General features: G+C 56.5%; 9 protein-coding genes across 9 annotated transcripts; 6 read left to right on the forward strand and 3 right to left on the reverse strand.

Moving 5' to 3' along the window:
* The first annotated feature begins 61 nt into the window (after window positions 1–61).
* On the forward strand, window positions 62–2,367 carry N657DRAFT_602733 (uncharacterized protein). Its single transcript, XM_062790123.1, has 2 exons — window positions 62–191; window positions 278–2,367. Exons 1-2 carry the CDS (start codon window positions 106–108, stop codon window positions 2,055–2,057), a joined length of 1,866 nt encoding a protein of 621 aa, XP_062644262.1. The 5' UTR covers window positions 62–105; the 3' UTR covers window positions 2,058–2,367.
* On the reverse strand, window positions 2,169–3,324 carry N657DRAFT_155694 (ARP2/3 complex, 21 kDa p21-Arc subunit). The gene is made up of 4 exons (XM_062785989.1): window positions 3,137–3,324; window positions 3,042–3,063; window positions 2,533–2,928; window positions 2,169–2,456 (listed from the first exon to the last, which is right to left on the reverse strand). The coding sequence occupies exons 2-4, from the start codon at window positions 3,045–3,047 to the stop codon at window positions 2,280–2,282; spliced, it is 579 nt and encodes a 192-aa protein (XP_062644263.1). The 5' UTR covers window positions 3,048–3,063; window positions 3,137–3,324; the 3' UTR covers window positions 2,169–2,279.
* Window positions 3,325–4,063: 739 nt separating this feature from the next.
* N657DRAFT_658411 (uncharacterized protein) lies at window positions 4,064–5,648 on the forward strand (the record flags this gene model as incomplete). The annotated part of the gene is made up of 2 exons (XM_062794896.1): window positions 4,064–4,077; window positions 4,208–5,648. 2 exons carry the CDS (start codon window positions 4,064–4,066, stop codon window positions 5,646–5,648), a joined length of 1,455 nt encoding a protein of 484 aa, XP_062644264.1.
* A 3,356-nt stretch (window positions 5,649–9,004) lies between these two features.
* N657DRAFT_636491 (alpha/beta-hydrolase) lies at window positions 9,005–10,794 on the forward strand (the record flags this gene model as incomplete). Its single annotated transcript, XM_062791428.1, has 2 exons — window positions 9,005–9,472; window positions 9,532–10,794. 2 exons carry the CDS (start codon window positions 9,005–9,007, stop codon window positions 10,792–10,794), a joined length of 1,731 nt encoding a protein of 576 aa, XP_062644265.1.
* An 838-nt stretch (window positions 10,795–11,632) lies between these two features.
* On the forward strand, window positions 11,633–12,815 carry N657DRAFT_658413 (NAD(P)-binding protein; the record flags this gene model as incomplete). Its single annotated transcript, XM_062794897.1, has 4 exons — window positions 11,633–12,172; window positions 12,237–12,420; window positions 12,493–12,606; window positions 12,673–12,815. 4 exons carry the CDS (start codon window positions 11,633–11,635, stop codon window positions 12,813–12,815), a joined length of 981 nt encoding a protein of 326 aa, XP_062644266.1.
* A 222-nt stretch (window positions 12,816–13,037) lies between these two features.
* On the reverse strand, window positions 13,038–14,954 carry N657DRAFT_658414 (subtilisin-like protein; the record flags this gene model as incomplete). Its single annotated transcript, XM_062794898.1, has 4 exons — window positions 13,038–13,665; window positions 13,792–14,099; window positions 14,160–14,489; window positions 14,790–14,954. The coding sequence occupies 4 exons, from the start codon at window positions 14,952–14,954 to the stop codon at window positions 13,038–13,040; spliced, it is 1,431 nt and encodes a 476-aa protein (XP_062644267.1).
* Window positions 14,955–15,871: 917 nt separating this feature from the next.
* Window positions 15,872–16,822, forward strand: N657DRAFT_648995 (uncharacterized protein). Its single transcript, XM_062793634.1, has 3 exons — window positions 15,872–16,171; window positions 16,239–16,250; window positions 16,317–16,822. The coding sequence occupies exons 1-3, from the start codon at window positions 16,067–16,069 to the stop codon at window positions 16,512–16,514; spliced, it is 315 nt and encodes a 104-aa protein (XP_062644268.1). The 5' UTR covers window positions 15,872–16,066; the 3' UTR covers window positions 16,515–16,822.
* A 176-nt stretch (window positions 16,823–16,998) lies between these two features.
* N657DRAFT_648996 (uncharacterized protein) lies at window positions 16,999–18,148 on the forward strand. The gene is made up of 3 exons (XM_062793635.1): window positions 16,999–17,196; window positions 17,332–17,561; window positions 17,653–18,148. The coding sequence occupies exons 2-3, from the start codon at window positions 17,457–17,459 to the stop codon at window positions 17,911–17,913; spliced, it is 366 nt and encodes a 121-aa protein (XP_062644269.1). The 5' UTR covers window positions 16,999–17,196; window positions 17,332–17,456; the 3' UTR covers window positions 17,914–18,148.
* An 800-nt stretch (window positions 18,149–18,948) lies between these two features.
* On the reverse strand, window positions 18,949–20,102 carry N657DRAFT_648997 (uncharacterized protein). Its single transcript, XM_062793636.1, has one exon. It carries the CDS (start codon window positions 19,882–19,884, stop codon window positions 18,991–18,993), a length of 894 nt encoding a protein of 297 aa, XP_062644270.1. The 5' UTR covers window positions 19,885–20,102; the 3' UTR covers window positions 18,949–18,990.
* Window positions 20,103–20,912: the final 810 nt, after the last annotated feature.

Consider the following 20,912-nt stretch of genomic DNA (forward strand, 5'->3'; position numbering starts at 1 on the left):
CGCGGAACAACCCCACTGTGCCTCGAAAAGCCGGACCTGGAAATTTTCCCAGACTCCGATCCTAGACGCAGCACACCGCGTTGTCACGATTTCTAGACTTCCACGATGCATTCTGTTGTCCGCCCAAATGCATGGGTGGCTCTGAAACTTCCATCGGGAAGCACTAAAGTCATACAAATTGCCCCGAACACGTAGGTATCTCCTGGCTTGCGGTGCTCTGTGTCGCCGTTTTGGGTAGTGTGGCAAGTCGAGTGTTGACGTGCAAATGCGATGGCAGCACAATCTCGCTCGGGAAATACGGCTCCTTTCCTTCCAACCTGATCATCGGGCGGCCGTACCACCTTACCTTTGAGCTACAAGACAAACTTCCCAACGAAACCTTCTCGCGCCTCCGCGTCGTCCCCGCAGATGAGCTCTATGCCGAAGTCTTCGCCGAGGAAGCGGGCCCGGGCTGCGCGACGCCCGACGCCGCCGGCGCAAACGATACCGTGATATCTACAACCGACGGAGAAGAGTTCAGCCTGGTTGACGACAAGGGAAATGTTGTTGCGCGCTCCAACCGCGAGGTTCTCGACGAGAACGCGCGCCAGACGCTAACGCAGGATGAGATCGAGGAGCTGAAGCGCGAGGGGACCAATGCCGGCAAGGATGTCATTGCGAAGCTGCTGCTCTCGCACACGGCGCTGGACCAGAAGACGAGCTTCAGCCTGGCTAAGTACAAGCTGCTCAAGACAAAAAAGTACATTCGGCGGTTCCAAGTCCTGCCCATCGACGTCGAGAACTTGGCGCACTGGCAGTTGGAGGAGAGGGATGCGAGCAAGATTATGGATATGCGGGCTGAGATGATTGGCCTTGTCGGGTGCTGGGGTAATGTGCATTACGGCGGCGATGAGGTCTTCCTCCCGGATCCAAAGACGTCCAGCGCCGAAGGCGCAGGGGCTTGCGTTCCTGTGGATCGGGACGTTCTCAAGGGAAGGTGGCTGGCCGTGGACGATACCTGCGGTCTGCTAGTTGCTGCCATGGCGGAGAGAATGGGAATCCTCTACGAGGGCGAAAACACTGAGTCGGAGGTAAAGGCGGAAGAACATAAGGGGATGGCAACAGAGCAAGCTCCTGCGCGCTCAGAAATTCCCGAGAAGCCGCAGAGCAATACACCGGCAACTGAATCGACACAGAAGGATGGCGACGCCGAGATGACAGATGCGCCAACCAAGCCCGTCAAGCGAGAGAGCGACGTCAAGCCAAAACAACTAAACCCTCGGCCCTCCGATTTTGCAACTCCCTACTCCCAAACCAACACCATCACAGTGATTCACGCAACCAGCCAGCCGAATCTGTCGCTCCTCAACTACTGGGGCTTCGACATCACCGCGCCCAATCACCCGCCGCATCCCCTTCTGAACCATCTCCTCACCCTCAGCTGGCTGCAGCTCCTAAAGCCAGAGCTCGACACAGCCTACTCCACACCACCGCCCACCGCCACGCCCGAGACGCTTGCGTCGTGGAAGCCCAGCCGGCGGGGCAACTTCCACCGCAAGCGCAGGCGGTACGCCCGCATCCGGCACATCGTCGACAGCACAAGGACGGGCAATTTCTCGGGCCTCGTCTGCGCAAGCACCATGGATCCGATCAGCATCCTGCGGCACACTCTCCCGCTCCTGGCGGGCGGCGCGCCCGTAGCCATCTACTCGCCCTCGGTGGAATCGCTGGCGGCGCTTGCCGACTGCTTCAGCGTGCCGCGCCGCACGGCCTGGGTCAGCGGGGCCGCGCCCGAGATCGAGGGCATGTCCAACGAGGAGCTGGAGCGCTGGCCGGGCAACGAGCGGTTCCCGCTCAACCCGACGCTGTTGCAGGGCGTGTCAATACAGACCAGTCGGGCCCGTCGGTGGCAGGTCTTGCCGGGCAGGACGCACCCGCTGATGACGGAACGCGGGGGCGCGGATGGGTATGTGTTTACTGCGTGGAAGGCTATACCGGCCGAAGGCAAGGTGGCGGCCAAGGGGAAGTTCAAGCGCCGGAAGGTAGAGTCTGAGGCGGCGACTCCGGCTGCAGCGTGAAGGTCTCCAGCAGATGGGGGGTGGTATGTATATCCGAGGTGACCGAGGGGATATGGGGCATCTGCTTATATTTTGGCGTCGCTGGATACCTTGTGTCAAATAGGGACATGTGTCATTCATGGAAATGCGAGTGTCCTGTTTTATAGCGTCGCCTGCCTTTCTCGGTGCTTCTATTCCGGTAGCAACCTCCTTTCCTTCCGCCCATTTTAGGGCGCCTCTCGCTCACAACCCCTTGCCCATAAACTTGCGCTTGGTGAAGCTCAACCACCACTTGCTCGGCTTGGCCTCTCCTTCGTCGTATACCCTTGCCAATAACCTCGTCGCCAATTCTTGCCTGACCTGTGACATGTACTGCCGGAGGATCTCTGCGTCTTGCCTGTCGCGGGGGGGTTCGTACATCTGCGCAAAAAATCAGTGAGCCATTTCTCCTTTGCTCGCTCCAGCCCAATCCCCCTAAACCCCAAATTCATCCTACCTGATTTAACGGCCACGCGGGATCGCCCGGAATCGCAAAGTTCAAGTCTAGCGCCAGGTTCATGACATCCTTGGTGGCCTCGCGCAGGCTCGCGGTGGGGCGGATCTTGGTCAAACAGTCGGAGACGAACCAGATGCCGTAGACCAGCAGCCGGTCGGCGGGGCCCTGGATCTCAAAGTTGCGGAAGAAGGTGTTGGCGCGGAACAGCGCGAGCACCTCGTCCAGTATGTCGTAGCTCTCCGAGTCCGGGTCGGGCGACTCGTTGGCCGGCAGCGGGGGGTCCGGGAAGGGGAGCGGGTACACGGGGCCCCGGATCTTGGTGCGTAATGGAAAGAGCGGGAAGTTGCCCACCAGCCGCGGGGCGGGTTCGGCGGCGTTGAAGACGGAGTTGTAGGCCTGATGTCATGTCAGTGTCCGAGGGTAGGGGGTTGTGTTGGGGCGAGTTTGGGCTGGATTGAGACTGAAGAGGCTGATATGGCAGCGTTCTGGATGTTGGGTGTGAGACTCACCGGCATCGTGGGCAACACGCGCCTAGCGGAGCTCCTCACTTTAGTTTGGTGAGTTCAAAACTTGAGGGTGGGATGTGTCTGGCTCAGGTGCTCACTTCGCAGCCTTGCGGGGTCGCGTGGGCGGACGCAAGCTGCATCAGGCCGCTGCCAATCAACGCTGACGTCGGTGGACGTGGCTGAAGAAGGCCTTGGCGTGGTCGGTTGATGCCTCAGGCCGTACGAATTCAGGTCCGAGTCAAGAATTGAATGGGCGTCAGCGCAGGCAGCCACACTTTGGCAGGAAAGTGGTGGGCAGCCGAGAGCGGTGCCTCATTGGGCACAAGCTTACAGCGGCTAAAAAGAGTCCGAGTCTCATGACACAAAAGCTACTTTTCTGGGGACCTCCTTCTTCTGCCTTTGGTAAAGCTGTCCTGCGTTTGAAATGTGTCTCGAGGCAATGTATTGTACGGAGTACGCCGTTTAGATTAGGATTGTCTCCAAGACAATGAATGCGATGGGCCAAAACTGTGGCGTACCCGAGATGTGACTATCAAGACAAAAGTACGAATGTACCAGAGACTTTTAAAGCCATGCCGCTACCTGGCCCAATCAATGCGTGTCACAGGATTTCGTGACAGAGTCGCGATACCGAAGCGCCAAGCGCTCAGTTCGGTTGGCTCCGTGCCTTGCCACACAACTGTCTCTGACACAGGCAGAGCGGGCGACGTGAGGGGGATTTCCGGGCCGCCCACATTTGGTTCGCGTTTCTTAAACCCAGGCATTTCGCCCAGTCCGTGTGAAGCTCGCCAGCGAGACGCTTTCGCTATACCGCGCAATCGTGAACAGACGCTGTCATTTCGAAGTTTGATATCACGATTGCAGCTCTTCGAAAACGTCATATTTAGCACCATTCGGTTTACCTCAATATTTCGTCATAGGGCTCGGTTCTGTTTGCGATTTGGCTTTCCGTTTGCGGGGCGGATTCGCGACAAGCGGGTTTCAACCCACTCCCCCGGCAAGGCGACCGAACAGCCCTCCTTTCGATGCTCACAATTGAGTAAGTCGCGCTTTCGCAACCCTAGACGACCGTGGGATCGACTGGATACAATCGCCAGTGCGATATCTCCACGCCAAAACGCCTCCCGCTAATGCGCGCGTCTCCCTCACCCCAGATCCTTATTCAGCAGCAGCTTTCTCGATCAGCTGCGCGCCATCGTCCACATGTCTCCCTCACACGATAAACCCGGCGCGCCGAAGCCCGGTCATTCAAACCAAGGCGACAGCGGAAACCAAGCCCCGCCGACGAAAAAGCGGCCATGCAGGAGGCACATTACGCGGCCCGAGCCGGGCTCCTTGTATGACATCCTGCACGACCATGCCGGCATACCCCTCTACGTCGTCCCGATCTGCTGGACCGATCAACATGCCCGCCTGCTTGGCGCCCGGTTCAACAAGCGCCCCGGCGTCGTCACGCCAGTCCCGGACGTTACTCCCGGGGTCTGGCTTGAGCCATCCAAGATGGCCCAGACATTGACCTCGGAGCTGCACACCCTCGTTCGCGAAGACGCGACGCCCGCCCGCGCCTTTTGCAAGAATCGCGCCATGAAGCACATTCTGTCAACGCTATTCCCTGCGACCCTGGCGCGTCCAAAGACCGGCGCCGAGCTGAATCTCTACTTTGGGCATCGCGTCTTCAGGAAAGTGGTGCGCATTCCCTGCATCTGGAAGAGCCCCAACAGCGTCGACACCTCCTTCGACTCGTGCCCCACTCTTCCCTCGAGTTCATTCTGCCAAGCGCCCAAGAGCAGTCGCGATGCGGGCATGCCGATGCTGGCATACATCAACAGGTCACAGCTCGCCGCCATTCGCAAGAACCTCTACGGTGTTCTTCGCGGACCCGAGAACAACCCAAATGAGCCGGTGTCCAGACTCCAACGGTTGCGCTCCAAGATGCTGGTGCCAGCGGATCCCAACCACGACCCCTACATCGTCGCCATCCTTTTGGCGATGGCGCAGGCTCACTATTACCATGAAACATCATCACAACCCTCGTCCCCGGCCAGTCCCCAGGGTGCCCGCCGATCCATCCGGGTAGCGCCGTCGTCCTTCAGCGATGTCAAGGTGCAGGTCATCACCCACGACGAAGGAAACGACAGTTCGCCCAACTTTGTCATCTACACAGCGACGGTCACGGCGACGTTTCTACATCGCTTCACGTTTCCGCACAAGGCACCAAAACCGCAACCCAACGAGGACGCGATCGCCGGGATGGAGATCTCGTACACGCCGGTCAGCTTCTGGCCCATCCTCGGCCTCAAGGAGCGCCTGTCCAAAGCGCTGGGGCCGGAAATCGCGGGCGACTCCATCTACGACGACCCAAATTTCATTGGACTCTGGGACCCGCTGCTGGAGCCGCAGCCGCAGCCCCGGCCGCCCGTCTACCACCACCATCACCACTCCTCCGGCCTCAAGCGGAGGCGCGGCGCGGACAGAGAGCCGCTGTCGCAGGTGCTCAACAGTAGCTTTGAGGAGGAGCCGCCCAGCAGCCCGGACGATCGCCCCGTGCTGAGTCCTGCAGCTAAGAGGCGGAGGACGGCGAGGAGGGCGAGTACGCTGGAGGTATGTTGACGGACGGTGTCTCGGTTTCGAGACGAATGAGGATACGGTTTCTGGTTATGAGGTTTTGTGTTGTTTGTGCTGCGGCAACGTGGTGCTATGAGTCCAACCAAATTCGGTCAGATGAAAGAAGTGATGGGAGTATGGTTTATGAAAATGATGCATGGTATGGTACAATGGCCCCCTTTGTAAGGGCTTGACTGGCTAGACTTGTTTGGGAGGGCAAAGGTGAGAGGGTTATTGGGTGGTAACTAAGGTGGTTCGCTGTTAATTGTTCCTGGCTAAGGTCATCATGGTGCATCCACATGAGGTGCTGGGTGGTTTTCGTTGCTGTATGAGCATCTCTGGCGCCAAGGGCTAGCCCACAGGATTTGCTCATGGCGTTTGCGGTTTAGGTTTTAGTTTACGCACGTATTCTAGCATAGTATGGCTCAGTTGCGGTATGTTATGTTGTCATCAAGTCACCATGATGCGGGATGCCGGTAAGGTAGCTTAGGCTCGGATTGCTTTGGCATGGCAGCTTACTCGTTAAGGTTTAAGCGGCCTGAAGACAATGGGATATACTTTCGTTATTTTCTCTCACTGTCTCACCATTGCCGAGTTCAGGACTCGCCGTGCCAGAGAACCGACCCTTGAGTCATACTTAACGGACGTGAGCATAGGTATGTTTGGAAGTCAGATTCCCCTGGTATGGCAAGTAATCAGAAGAGAGAAGAGAACCATTAACGGAGTTGGTCAGGGGTATCGCAGGCTTCATTTTCCTTTTTCAGACACAGGGGGATGAGCTGCTACGCCCACTCTCTTGCCAGGGGCCATCCCCTGCTCGAAAGAACTTCATATTGGTACTGTTCGAAAGGAGCAGGAGTCTGTTGAAGAAGTGAGAAGCTGAAATAAGTAGACGGCATTGTTTAACCGCTGACGTATATTTCCGTTGACAGCATGTGGATGAAATGAGCGCGGCCCGTCTCTCAATGCTCATGATTAACGGTAGGGTAAGGTAAGACTCTCGAGGAAATCAATCTCATTACTCCCTTACCATTCAGACGTCGATGGTTCTGGGGCAGCATGTTCAATGACAATGTCTGGGTTTCGCCAAGGCTGAAAATCAAGACGGGATCTGTCTGATGCCGAGGCTTTGGGAAAGCCCTTTGCTGCCTTGCAAGTTGCGCAGGGATTGGGATGTAAGGCACTCAAGATTGTCATAGGCATAAGCATGGCATGTGAATCAAGGTCCCTAGCACTCAAAAGTTCAGAGTGGTGTGGGTTCGCTTACGATCCGGTTCACCGGAATCTACACCCTGAAAGCGCAAACCCACGCAGGGGTGTCACTGTCACTGCGGGTTGCCTGGTCCGATCGCAGTCATTCATGATGGGAGCAAGGAATCAAGGGCGAAATATCCCGTCTACCGGACTATCCAAGGACTCAGGTGGACCGGAACGACGGACAGCGACGGGAGCAGGGAAGTTTCTCAGAAATAACCTACATGGTACTGTTGAATTGGGGTGGTTAGGCCGACCAACCAGCCATTTGCCTGCCTTGTGCTTCAAGATACCTGAGAGTTGAATCAAGACACAACACAAGTATCGATTTTGATGGACAGTACAGAACGGTTCACAGAGGCGGAGATATCGACTCGGACCCTGTCACATATTTGTGCTCAGGATTCCGATCAAAGGAAGGATTGGACGCTTCGTCTCGGCGGATTGCTAGGCAGTATTTCCGTAGTGTTAGATCCGATTCCTTGAATTCTCTAGAATGTTGGTGTGGTAGGGCAGAAGAAGTAGTGACTGCCAGGCTTATTGTTTTTCGGCCGTTTCTAAGTCTCAGGTCAGGCTGCGATGGCTCAGTTCCGTGAGGTATCATTGTGTGCAACGTCAGAAGTAGCGGGGACTCGGACTTTGGAAAAGCCCGGCGGACTTCAAGGAAGCAGAACATACACGTTTGATGATATGGCTCTAGCTGGGGAGAGGAGTTCATCACTGCAAGGCAGTGATTCAAGTGAAGAGGACGAATGGCGTCGGGCCTCGAGTCCCAAACGGGAAGCAGACCCGCTGCGGTCCCAGCTTCCCCGCAAACTCTTCGGAAGCTGCACCCCACACCACTTCCTTTCCAACATTGGATCCTGAAATGTTCTGCAACCTCCACAAGCCTTCCTCTCTCCTTCCCGCGCTTTCGCTTTTCACATCAACTGAGCCTTGCAATCCGAGTCTTCGCCGTACCAGGCCTGCGACCTAGGCAATGCTTTGCATCGCCACTTACCAACTTGCCGCTCGCAACCCCGACATACAGCACGAGCTACGACGGGGAAAAAGCGGCAGTGGCACTGCTGTTTTGCGGCCCATTGCCCTGGGTTGGCTCGAACAGGGCATTGAGACAATGGAAACAATGATAGGAATGTATTCCTGCCCTGGCCGCTTCAGCCTTAGTTAGCTAGCCCACGATTCCCTTTCCCACCGGTGCCGGAATCCTCCGTCCGACTTCGCGATCTCGATGCGGGGTGCACAACAGTGATCATCTACCGATCAGGGCAACGGGCAACGGCCAGCGCTAATGCACAGCTGCTACCCCTCTGTGGTGTTGCCGAGGCTTGCAACTAGCGCCAGGCACAGAAGCTTTTCTTCACATGCTCGTGCTCTGTCGCTCTGCGTGCGATTGAGCAAGCCAGAGAGGCACTGATGCTGTTTGCGCCAGTTTTTGGCTCCGCGGCAGCTGCCGCGTGACACCCTCAATGCGACCATCATCTCGGCCTCTTACTGGTTATCGTTGGATGACGCGCTGAGCCCATCCAGCCACTGGCAAGTGGAGGAGCCTTCGCCATGCCATGGACACTCCAGGGTCGCAACCGCCCACTTCCCCATGGGGAAGAGAGACCTAGGTAGGTTGCCATCCACATCCACAGTTTCCCTCTCGCAAGGAGCCGCCGACAATGACACCCAAGACCCAGAGGACCCCCGCGAAGGGTCGCAAACGGTGCCGCAAGGGGGTGAGAGGGCTGCATCACTTGGCCACGCCTGCCCCGATCGTCCATGATTCCATGCCGCCGCGTGCTCAGCGACTCCACAGGGTTCGGTCCAAACCCTGTTCAGTATCCTACCGAAACCGAGCATGTGGGAATCTGATGGGGACATGGGCGATGCCAATGTCAACATCACACCGCTGACTTTCTCTGCGGGGAACAATCACGAGCGCCTGGACGACATGTGGATCGCCATGGGAAGCTGGAGGTTGTCATACTTAAGACGGGCATGGTGCCCCTTTCTCGACACGAACAGCAACGCTCAGCCAGGGAACCTCAACCCGCTATTCCTTCCTACGGTCCGCCTCGCGTCCGGGTCGTCCCGCTCCCGACACTCAGTCGAAAACCATCATGAAGGGCATAGCCGCCTTAGTGATCGCCGCTCTCGTTGGCCAGGTCGCCGCGGCGCCGCCGGAGCCGCCCACCCACTTGGTCGAGAAGAGGGCCGCCCCGACTGTGTCCAGCCCTGCTGCCTCCATCGTGGGAACCAGCCGCCTTGCCACCGAGGCCTTCAACGGCATCCCCTTTGCCCAGCCGCCCGTTGGGCCTCTCAGACTGAAGCCCCCCGTCAGACTCAATTCGTCTTTGGGCAACTTCGATGCCTCGGGCATTGCTCCGGCATGTCCACAGTTCGCGGCCGACTCAGACTCAAACGAGTTTTTGGCACAGGTCATGGACACGGTCATGAATCTGCCCTTCTTCCAGCAGGCCCTCAAGATCAGCGAGGATTGTCTCACGCTCAACGTCATTCGACCAATCGGCACCAAGGCCGGCGACAAGTTGCCCGTGTTGTTCTGGATCTACGGAGGTGGTTTTGAGGTGAGTATTTCTGCACCCCTTGCTTGGTCGCCATGACCCGCTGACCGGAGAGGGCACAGCTTGGCTGGAGCTCCATGTATGATGCCGGCCCGCTTCTCGTAAATGCCATCAACATGGGCAAGCCATACGTGTTTGTTGCAGTCAACTACCGTGTTGCGGGTTTCGGCTTCATGCCGGGTAAGGAGATTCTCGCTGACGGCGCCGCCAATCTCGGCCTCCTCGACCAGCGCATGGGTCTCGAGTGGGTTGCCGATAACATCGAAGCGTTTGGCGGCGATCCCGACAAGGTCACCATCTGGGGTGAGTCGGCCGGCGCAATCTCGGTCCTCGATCAGATGGCTCTCTACGACGGCGACAACACGTACAAGGGCAAGCCCTTGTTCCGAGGCGCCATTATGAACTCGGGCAGCATCGCCCCTGCGGAACCCGTCGACTGTCAAAAGGGTCAGGTTGTCTACGACCAGGTCGTTGCCAAGGCCGGCTGCGCTGGGGCCGCCGACACACTGGCCTGCCTTCGCGCGGCGCCTTACGACAAGTTCCTCGCTGCCGCCAATTCGGTCCCGGCCATCCTGTCGTACAACTCAGTCGCCCTGTCGTACCTGCCCCGGCCAGATGGCAAGGTGCTCACCAAGAGTCCCGACGTCCTGATCAAGGAGGGCAAGTATGCGGCCGTGCCCATGATCATTGGTGACCAAGAGGACGAGGGCACCCTGTTTGCGCTTTTCCAGTCCAACATCACCACCAGCGCCAAGCTCGTCAGCTATCTCGGCGATCTCTTCTTCCACCGCGCCACCAAGGCCCAGATCGAGGGCCTCGTCGAGACCTACTCGACCTGGGTCTGGGACGGCTCTCCCTTCGGCAGCGGTCTCCTCAACGAGATCTACCCAGGCTTCAAGCGGCTCGCCGCGCTGCTAGGCGACATGGTCTTTACCCTCACGCGCCGCGTCTTCCTCGAGATGGCGACCACGGTCAACCCCAACGTGCCCGCGTGGTCGTACCTCGCCAGCTACAACCGCGGCACCCCGATCCTCGGCACCTTCCACGGCAGCGACATCGTCCAGGTGTTTTATGGTATTTTGCCCAATTATGCTGCTAAGAGCATCCAGGGCTACTATGCCAACTTTGTCTACAACCTCGATCCCAACAACGCGGCGGGCGGCACCAGCGCCAGGAGCAAGATCGCTGAGACCTGGCCCCGCTGGACCGGCAAGGAGCGCAAGCTTATCAATTTCTTTGCCAACAGGAATGGCTATCTTGATGATGACTTTCGTTCGGATACGGCAAAGTATATTGCTGCGCATGCGGATGTTTTTCTTGTTTAGTTGGACTTTCTGTACATAAAGACTCGAGTTTATGCACTGGTGGAGGCATGAGCTGGACGGTTGTGGACAGGAGCGCATCGCTGGATCTGCCGTTGTTCGGCGTACGCAGCGTATGATGATGATGCTGATGATACTATGATTAATTAGCGAAATGCTTAAGGTGTTTCCTTGGCGACCCCTGCTGTGAGGATGTGCTATTGCTGTTGCTTTTTATGAGTTCCATCATGCATGAGAACCGAAAGTGAGAGGGCTTATAATGGTTTATATAGAGCTTCGCCGGGCTAGCAATCTGTCTTCTGCACCTCGTCGTGCTACACCTTTTCCTGCGGCCGCACCTTGCCCTGGATGATTCCCCCAAGAACACGTCTATAGCTGCAACGTCAATTCTTCTCGTTCTGTTTTTAGGGGCAAACATCATCGATATACTCCATGGGAGGTAGGGTTCTGCACCAACAACCCCTTAATGTCCAATTCAAAACCACCGAAACTCCTGGCGAGTGTTGGTACAGTACCAATCCTAAACTCCGAAATTTTAAACTCCGACAATGCAGGAGCTCGTATAACACCAGCGCAACTTCTTGCGTGAAGTTGCGTCATGAGCAAAATCCTTCAGGAACGGAAACCTGGAATGAAGCAGCCGACTGATGTAAGTATATTGTTATAAAGAGCCCAGAGTTCACCGTGAGGCGTACATCAGGGTACTCGCTGCTTGACTTCGGCGCCCACCAACATTCCTCGCAGAGCCTGCTTCTGCCGTCCCTTTTTCAGTGGGTTTCTGAGTCTGCTCAATATTTGATAATCATTCCCTATCATCGTGATTTAGGATTCGCTCAACATCATGGCGACCAAATACAACGCCCAAACCACCGGTTCCGAGCTCGTGCAAGAACTCGCCGACCACATCAGAGGCAAAGTCATCCTGACGACCGGCGTTTCGCCCGGCGGCCTCGGTGCTCACTTTGTTGAGGCCGTCGCGGTCGCAAAACCGGCCCTTCTAATCCTCACCGGCCGCAACCCTGCCAAAGTCCAGCAGACGGCGAATGTCCTCGCCGAGTCCCACCCAAGCGTCAAGACTCGCATCCTCGCGCTCGACCTGGGCTCGCTGGCAGCTGTCCGGAAGGCGGCCGCAGAGGTGAACTCCTGGGACGACGTACCTGCCATCGATGTTCTTATCAACAACGCGGGCATCATGGCGGTCGATTACGCTGTCTCTCCCGACGGCTTCGAAAGCCACTTTGCGACCAACCACCTCGGCCATTTCCTGTTTACCAACCTGATTATGGGGAAGATTTTGGCAGCTGGCAAGCCGAGGGTGGTGAATGTGAGCAGTGATGGGCATCGGTTGAGCCCAGTGAGGTTTGATGATCTGGACTTCCACGTGAGTTCCCTTCTCATTGAGGAAACCGAGAGAGGCTACAGTTATTGACGGCATCACCCCCTAGAGAGGCGAATATTACAACAAGTGGCGTGCATATGGACAGTCGAAGACGGCAAACATGCTGATGGCTCTCTCCCTGGCTGAGAAGCTCAAGTCCAAGGGCTTGCGAGCATACAGCCTGCATCCTGGCGTCATCGGCACAAATCTGGGAGGCCATCTGGATTGGGACGTTGATATAGCCTCCTTGCGTACGTTGATCTCTTTGGGGACTTTGCGGAGAAATGCCCAAGTTATGTATAGTTTACTAATAACACCCACAGACGAGTCAGATAGAGTGCTGGGAAACAAGGAGGGCTGGAGGGAGTTCCAATTCAAGAGCCCCGACCGCGGCATCGCCACTCACGTATTCGCCGCTTTTCACCCTAGCCTAGAAGGTGAATGGGCACCGGTATTCACTCGGTTTTTACAGGCACATGACGCTAACGAATACCCGCCTACAGACCACAACGGTGCCTACCTTCAGGACGCCCATGTTGCCGATCCATGGACCGAGACAGTGAAGCCATGGGGGACAAGCCCGATCGAGGCTGAGAGACTGTGGAGACTGAGCGAGAAGTTGGTTGGAGAACAGTTTCTCTACTAAGACCATGACTCGCTCCTTTTTGAACTGTTGAGGTAATATACGGGAGAGCACAATGGAATTTTCATGTTACAACACCATGGTGGTCGGTCGGGATCCCTGTCTTACGAATTGGGCGGTTACCAAGTGTTTGACTAGCCGGACAGCACGAAACATCGAGCAGGTATACTCATGGTGCCAGAAAACCCTCCCCGCTTCCCCACCAGACAGCGACAGCTCTAGTGTTCACGGCAAACGGAGATACAGGCCCTTCAGCTTCTCAAAGTCGAGCGTTCCCAACCCCGTCACGGCATCCCACGCCTGCTTGGCCGGGAACGCCTCGCTGACTCCACACCCGTGATTCTTGCCATGGTGCACATCCCGCAGTATGCCTCTGTTCCGGGCGGCGTACAGCACAGGGTTGAGGAATCCGACAGTGCTCTTGCCGGCGTGCAGCCTCGCATTGTTGATCTTGGCGATCATGGCGGCGACGACGGGCGTCGATGCTGACGTGCCCGACACGGCGCGGTACCCGCCGTGCAGGCTGACAAGGAAGCTCTTGGCCATGCCCGAGATGTCCGGGTACCCTCTGCCCGCGGCGTTGAAGTAGCCCTGCCTCGCCAGCTCGGCCGCGCCGGGCGCAGCAGCGAGGTACTCCCGCGTAAGGTTGCCCTGGTACCAGGGCGCCGGGAAGATACGGCTGAAGCCGCCGCCCGAGGACACGGTACTGTTGTTGTCGAGCGCCGTCTCGCCCGGGAACGACGACGACACACTACTACCACTAGCCGCGTCGTCCACCGGCAGGAACTGCGTGCCGCCGACCGATGTGACCCAGGGGCACGAAGCCGGGAAAACCGAGGCGAAATGGCCCTCGCTGGCGGTGCTGTTACCGGGGTCGTCCCGGTCGATGCAGAACGTCAGCTGGTCGGCCGGCCCGCGGTCGGCCGAGCCCGTCAGCACCGTCACGCCCTGTAGCCCGAGCTTGAGGAACTCGAGGCACTGGCGGCGGGCGTACGCGTCCGAGTACCAGGCCTCGTTCCACGCGTACATGATGGCGATGACGCGCGGCGGCGTGTGCGTGCCGCAGTCGGTCGCGTTGTAACCCCCCGGCAGCGGGTTTGGGTACACGGGATCGAACTGCGGGTCTAGGCCTGTACGGCAGTAGTGCTTGTTGAAGGCGGCTAGCATAATGTTGAGGTTGCCCTGCACGACGAGGTCGCCCACCTGGATGTTGGTGACGGGCACCGGCTTGGCCATGGCCATGGTGTACTGATAGTCGAGATTGGCCTCGAGGTTGAAGACGGGCCACTTGTACTCGGTCTGGCGCGTGCCGCCCGAGACCGACATGAACATGGGCCGCTGGCCGACCAGGTCCGGGGCGAAGTCGGTGAAGAACATGTCGAGGTCTTCGGGCACCCACGCGCCGTACGAGGCCGTGTACACGCCGAGCGAATTGTTGGGGTGGGCTGTCTGGCCGGCGCCGTCGTCCATGTTGTACAGCTGGCGGAGGCATTGCGGCGCCATGTATTGCAAGCAGTCGATGTTGCGGGTTTGACGAGCGCCTATTCCGCCCGCTAGCGGCAGCGGCGGTACGGCAACAGATTGCGGAGCTGACGAAACCGGGTCCGGCTCCGGAGCGGGCAGGACGTAGTCGATGTACTTGGCCACGCGTGCGGGCAGCGAGTACTGCTCGGACGCCTTTTGAGTGGTGGCACCGTTACGCGAGTGGTAGAGGTGGAACTCGGCCCCCAGCAACTGCTCTGCTTGCCCGACGCTGGCGTTAAATGACAAGAAGGTGCCGTCTCTGGATAGACGTAGGGCCGACCGCGGCACCCCGGAGCTGCTGAGCCATCTTCCCACTTGGCGAATGCTTTCTTTAGGCGGCGCAAAGAACTGAGCGATTTGGTCGAATTTCCAGTGCTGTCCAAAGCTTGGCGAGTCCGGGTCCGAGATGTCCTCAAGGGCTTGGGCCGCTTTGTTGGAGATATCTTGATCGACATAAAGGGCCAGGTCGATTTGGATTACCTGGTCGCTAGCAAGTCTTGCACTCCTCTTCCAGTGTGAAGCCGCTGGGGAGATGGCCGGTCTTAGCTCTGTCCGTCTCTCAACCAGTGCAAAGACCAGGGAGAGGTGATAAAGAATGGCCACCAGTGTGGCTCGCATGTTGCGTCTGCCGATGTTGGTTTTTGGGATCTGATGTGTCTGTCAAAATCTCCAACCTTTCCGCTGGGCTGTGTCCGGTCCTCGATCATTATACTCGTCCCAACCAGTCGGGGACAGCCAGTCACTTCGCCGGATCAATCTTACGTGCGGTAAGACTCACTACTTTTTACACACTAGCGTATTCCTATAACGGCAGTCGCTAAGCTCCAGTCACCTCTTGTCAAACTCAATCTGTAGGGCGGCTGTTAGGATTCAACCAGGTTCTTCAATGGTCCCCCCTTACCCCTTGCCAGGAGCCAAGTCAACAAACTCGGTTACACAGCCGGGTTTTGGATGCTTGGCGCTGTGTGATAAAGTCGAAGGCACATTGGCAAGAGGGGTAACAAGGGCTGAGCTCTGGAAGCGAGCTGCTCCCATCAAAGACCACCTGACGGACAACACCAACGGCAGCAACGTCTCGTTTCCGTTGGTCTGCTCGTATAACGAGGTGCAAAACAAAGTCTAGCGACCTTTCGTTTTCCTACTTTTTGATGACAGGAGAGCAGGTAGGCAGAATATTATGTTCCATCTTACTGCATGATGACAGCATGAACAGAAATGCAGCAACGTTTGTTTTTGCAGTTTAGTGCTCACTGGTACTGTTACACTGAACACTGATTTTTTAGGTTCAGTGTGTATTGGTGCCGGACAGCCGTTCAGACGCCGGATTACTGGAGGCTCGAGGTATCATCTAGAGGCGCCGTAACTCTGTGGGAGGTTGGGGGAGGGGGGGGGTATTAGTGATATTATTGCCTTGGCTGTAAGATTATTGCCTTGATCACGGTCAGCGTTTCATTGAGAAATGAAAGTGCAGAGCCGGCCGGCTGAGTCTAGTTGATGGACTACGATGTTGTTTAGGAGTTGCTCATCGAGCGAGAGTGTGCCTGGGCTCCCTAATGGTCTTGGGACGCCTTCATCCCGACGATGAACTCTATAAAGAGGGTTCAGTTTCCCAGACTCTTGTATCGAAGCCATCCATTCACATCCACCGGACATCCCACCTTCCTCATCGACCATCAAGCACTCAGCCTCAGAACTCCAAGGTTTTAGCTCTCGGTACCTTGCTCATCACAATGCGCTTCACTGTCCTCCTCACTTCCGCCGTCGCCGGCCTGGCTATGGCCTCTCCCACCGCCCGCTCGGCCCAGTCCAACACCGCCGTTCAGGCTCAGGAGCGCGTACGTCCTCCTCTACCGCTTCCCGAGACACTGAGCTGTTTCAATTGCTAACAAAACTTCACCACAGGGTGTCCTGGTTGTAAGACTTGACCGATGCAAAAAGATTACACTTCTCCTGTAACCTCGCCACTAACCTCGGCTCCAGGAACTCTGCGTCGCCTTCTGCCTCGCCACGGCGTGCGTTGGCACCGGGCCGGCGGCCCCCGCCGTCTGCGCGGCCTGCCTTGTCGAGTGCCTCGGCACCGCTGACGATGGGGGCCCGGTTGTCATTGACCCTGTCGTCCTCGACAAGGAGCTGGTCGACAAGGTTGAGGGGTATACGTCTCACGTTGCCCAGGCCTAAGTTCTAGCTTTTTTACCAGTAGTGACACTGAAAGCTGGACTTGAAGGGTATCAAAGGGGTGAGATGGGGTGATTATCTTCACTTGGGTTGGCCTGGAACTGGTAACTTGTGGGCCAGGACTGGTCTTTGACCTGAGAATAGGAAAAAGTGTGGAATGGAGTGTCAATCATGAAATCCTGCCTCTGAACCTGAGAGCAGCAATACATTCATCTCACTGAGCTGACGTTTTTCGATGCTGGTGACCTGACCAGAGAAGTTCTCTCTAGGCGTTGGCACTTAGCTGACATTCGTAGTAAGCTTGGTCTTATACCTACAGTACGTGATTATGTACGTACAGTACTACCTTGAGTGATCCTAATGGTTGCGTGTGGCACAGCAATTGGCCCCTATTCGCCAGGGCTTCATTCGCCAACAAGCCTTTAGCTCAAGTCACGGTACTCCGTACATCATGCATAATCTCGCCAAGAAAGTGAGCTGATCCAGAATCTCACCACCCCTGACTTCTTCTCTTCCGTTCTGCTCTTAATCATTTCGCACAGGGGCCCTTTCCTTTTCCCTTATATTCTTCCAACACGAACTCGAAGCTGTCAGGCAGGAGAGGAAACCGACCGACCATATTATCTACGAATACGTCACAAAAACTATCCAGTCGGTCCAAACGAACACAGATCAGGGTGATAAGGTAAAGTACCTGTACTAGGCAAGGTGTCAAGCTCCCTCCCCGCCTCCCTCCTAGCTGTATTTTGCCGTCCGGTTATTAACCTCCCAAGCCTCCCCTTTCAACGATGTCATCTGATTGACCTGATACTCTCCACAGTTTAATGTTCTGAAGCATCTTCTATTTTTGAGATCATGAGTACCCCGACAACCAGTGACGCGCCTGCCAGCTGCGCCCAAACTGCCGGGCAAAAGCGACCTTCACGCGAGAAGCAGCTAGCTGCAATGACCTCGCGGGCAAAGGAACTGCAAAAGCAACATCCTTCGGCCGATCTCAAGCTCGAACAGAAATGGTGGGTGCCAAGCGTGGATTTCGGCATCTACATGCAGGTACATACAGGCTGCCCCTCTCTCTTCATTCTTGCCTTGCGAGCTAATTACTGTAAACATGCACGCTTGTACGCTAATAAATGTGGTTCAGGATGCTCTTCCAGAAGACTTACGCGCCAAGTTCAACGCCATCTTTGCAAAGCTCATGCAAAACAAGTTTGCCCCTGAGGCCGTAGCCGAGGCGCGACAGCAATCGAGGGAGCTGCTCCAGGCAGAGTATCCCGAGGCGCTGGAGAGGGTGGAGGAGACGGTCTTTAAGCATGAAACGCGTTTTGCAGCGGTGCATTGTCATCTGCAGGCGGTTGGCCCGGTTGCGTGTTCGGGCGGAGATGCTGAGAGGAAGGAGCTGTAATCACCTTAGCCTGTAGGTGCTCGTTTTTGTTTCTCGGCCGTCGAATCTTTTCGGCTTGACCGTGCTGGTAGTTGCAAGTGGCCTGTCCTTTAAGAGATTTAGCGATGACTATGCACGAATCACCGGTCACTGCTCGGAACAGCAAGTTTCTCTCACCGGCATTCTTAGCTGAGCCGATTTTTGGCGAGATGCATCTAATTAACCACAGCAGAACTTTACAATGCAGGCTTCACTGAGAACCCAAACCAAGTCGTAGCCGTCCAAGTCACCGTCAAGCAGAATGCCAGGTGCCAAGGGGTCTAGACTGGGGTTCACAAGGTGGGTGAAGAACCAACAGTGTTTGCCAATGTGGAAGGAGCTGCGTGCCAACATGAAATAACATTGACCTCGACGGCAACGTCGATGATTGAAGGTTTAGCATACCTAGTGCATCTTGAAAGATGACTCTGATCCCGGTCTTAGTGAGCCGCCAAGCCGCCAGACAGGGCCGTCGCTGCACAAGTCCTGCGCAGTACCTTCCCTGGTACTTCGGCAAGGTACTCTACAATACCATAGGTGATCCAGGGGCATGAGATCGGCTGTGAAGAAAATAGTATCCCGGTGTATGCTAAGATGGCTGGGGTGCCACATAGGGGCGGAGGGCCCAACGGAACAGTTCCGGCTCGACGCCGTGGCCGATCGGGGGCGGATGGCCCTGAAGGGCGTAAGCGAGGGACACGCTTTGCTTCCCGGGGTGTTGATTCCGGCCTGCTATTTTATGTAGGGACTTTTGCGCAACATGGCCGCCTTTTGATCTAACGTGGGATATAATACAGACTACAATCCAGTCTCGACATAGCCCGCAGGGCAAATCGGAACCGAGCCGCACCTCCGTTAGGTACCTTACTTTCGCCCCTTTGATCCACATTTCAGCTTGGTTGATGAAATGCCACGACAGGAAGCCCTGAGATTCCTGAAGGACCTTCATGATGACTCGAGCCAGAACGTGCGGATCAACAAAGGGAGGAACGTTCAACAAAGGGGAGGAACGTAATGCGAGTATAATTTGGTATAATTAGCTTAAGGTAGATAAGGTAACTACAGGTTGGGTATATAAATATATGACTGCGAACCAAGAAGCTGGATCGATGTTCGCATTAGAAGGTACCCGAGTGCACCGAATGCCGCTGTCAAATATACCACGCCCGCGACGGCCAGCCGCTCGGTGGCATTGTCCTTCGGGCAGTCAAGACCTGCCAGGGTGCCATTGGCGTCCCTGTATTCACAACGGCGGGCAGTCAGGGACGCCCATATGCTCGAGGCAGCGTCAGAGTTGATCTCGGCCTGGCAAGGATTCGCGGTCGGGGTCGGGGTCGAGGAGGCCAGGACAGCGCAAGTCGCGTCGCCGTAATTGTTAGGGTCAAGCGGCTGGTCGACAACCCATCTGGTCTCGTCGGTCACGTTGAGGGCTACGCCCGGTTGTGCGCATGTTGCGTCATCGTTTGCCGTGGCTGCGACGAGATCCACCGCCTGCCCTCCAGCCTCGATGGTGAACTCGAGGGATCGCTGCGACGGCTCGGTCTTGTTGACCTTGAAAGCGGGCTCGGAGCCGCTCAAGTCGCAGCTCAGCCAGTCTCCCCACCAAAACAGCTCCCACTGGCCCTCGGCGGCCTCCAAGTCTGCGAAGCCATATACAAAATAGGGCTCATGGATAGTCCAGTTGACCCAGGACAATTCATGGACGCGGCCTCCGAGCACGGTCCCTAGCGCGTCGGACGCGTTCCGTATCGACCAGACGATGCGGGGTCGGAGATACTCCGCGAGATAGGCGTTACGGAAAGCGAAAACAACAGGGAACCATGGATTAGGCGCATATGTCTCGTTCCGCGGAAACACTACGTCGATCTCCAGCACGCCAGCAGCGTCAGCGATAACCCCGCGGCAGACTAGTAACACTACCAAGGACGAAGCCACCCGGGAGAAGAGGCACATGTTTACGTGGCTTCGAGCGGCGGTTGAAGTCCGGTGGAAATTGCTCGAGAAAGATTAGGGGCGGTGTTGTCAGAAAGAGTACCGAGGTAGACGGAAAGCGGAGGAAAAGAGTGAACTTAGGGAGGGAAAAGGAAGGGAACGGGGGAATATGACTAAAGGGAATCTGGAGGTAAGTACGGAGGTATAGTCTAAATCGTGACTGGTCAACCGACGAGAGAGCTGCAATCGTGGTAAATTACAGCGATACAATCAGACTGGGAGACACAGAAAAAACCTCCCTTCTCCCCTGAATTCTCCGGCTTCCGAAATCGCTGGCCCTACCGCTTGGCGGGTAGCATTGCCCGAAGCCCTATACTCCAATCGAGACGCATTGCTTGAGTTCGGCTGACTGGACCAGGTTTGACTGGGACGAGCTTGGCGCAGCGTCGTTCCGCTTCTCAAGAGTCCGCGGAGTTGTGCCTAACATTGAGCACGGTAATACCAAGGGATATACCCGTTGGCATATGGTTGCATTGCAATGCGGAAACCCTGGGCAATGTTCACGAGGAGGAACGAACTATTGATGCAACTGGCAACGATATCACGGCCGTTTCACCGTCTCGACCGTCTTAGCTTGATTGGGCCCTTAGCTTGGGTGAGGCCTCGCGCTCGCGTTGGAAGTCTCAGACGCGCCGGTCAAGGACCTACATCGCAGCATAGGCAACTGGCACGGGCGAGTTACCGTCAGGACGACCAGGGCATGAAGCAAGGCATCATCGAGTGGATTGGTGAGCGAGTATAAGATTCGGCTTTGGAATCTCCGACCTTTATATCACCTTAAGGTTGCCTTCATCACCCTGCCGACTCTCCTCGTCCGTTATTCTTCTAATTCCAAGCCAAGTCTCTAGTAATGCAGCTCAAGAGCCCTCTTGCCATTGTGCTTGGCCTGGGAATGGTTGCTGTCCGGGTCCTATGGCGCCGCGGTGGTGATCTGCCTCTTTTACGAGACGGCCGGGAGCGGCGTGCTTACGAGACCATCGCTCGCGCCT

The sequence above is a fragment of the Parathielavia appendiculata genome, assembly GCF_033297405.1.
Source record: "Parathielavia appendiculata strain CBS 731.68 unplaced genomic scaffold N657scaffold_16, whole genome shotgun sequence".
In the NCBI taxonomy this organism is placed as follows: Eukaryota; Fungi; Ascomycota; class Sordariomycetes; order Sordariales; family Chaetomiaceae; genus Parathielavia; species Parathielavia appendiculata.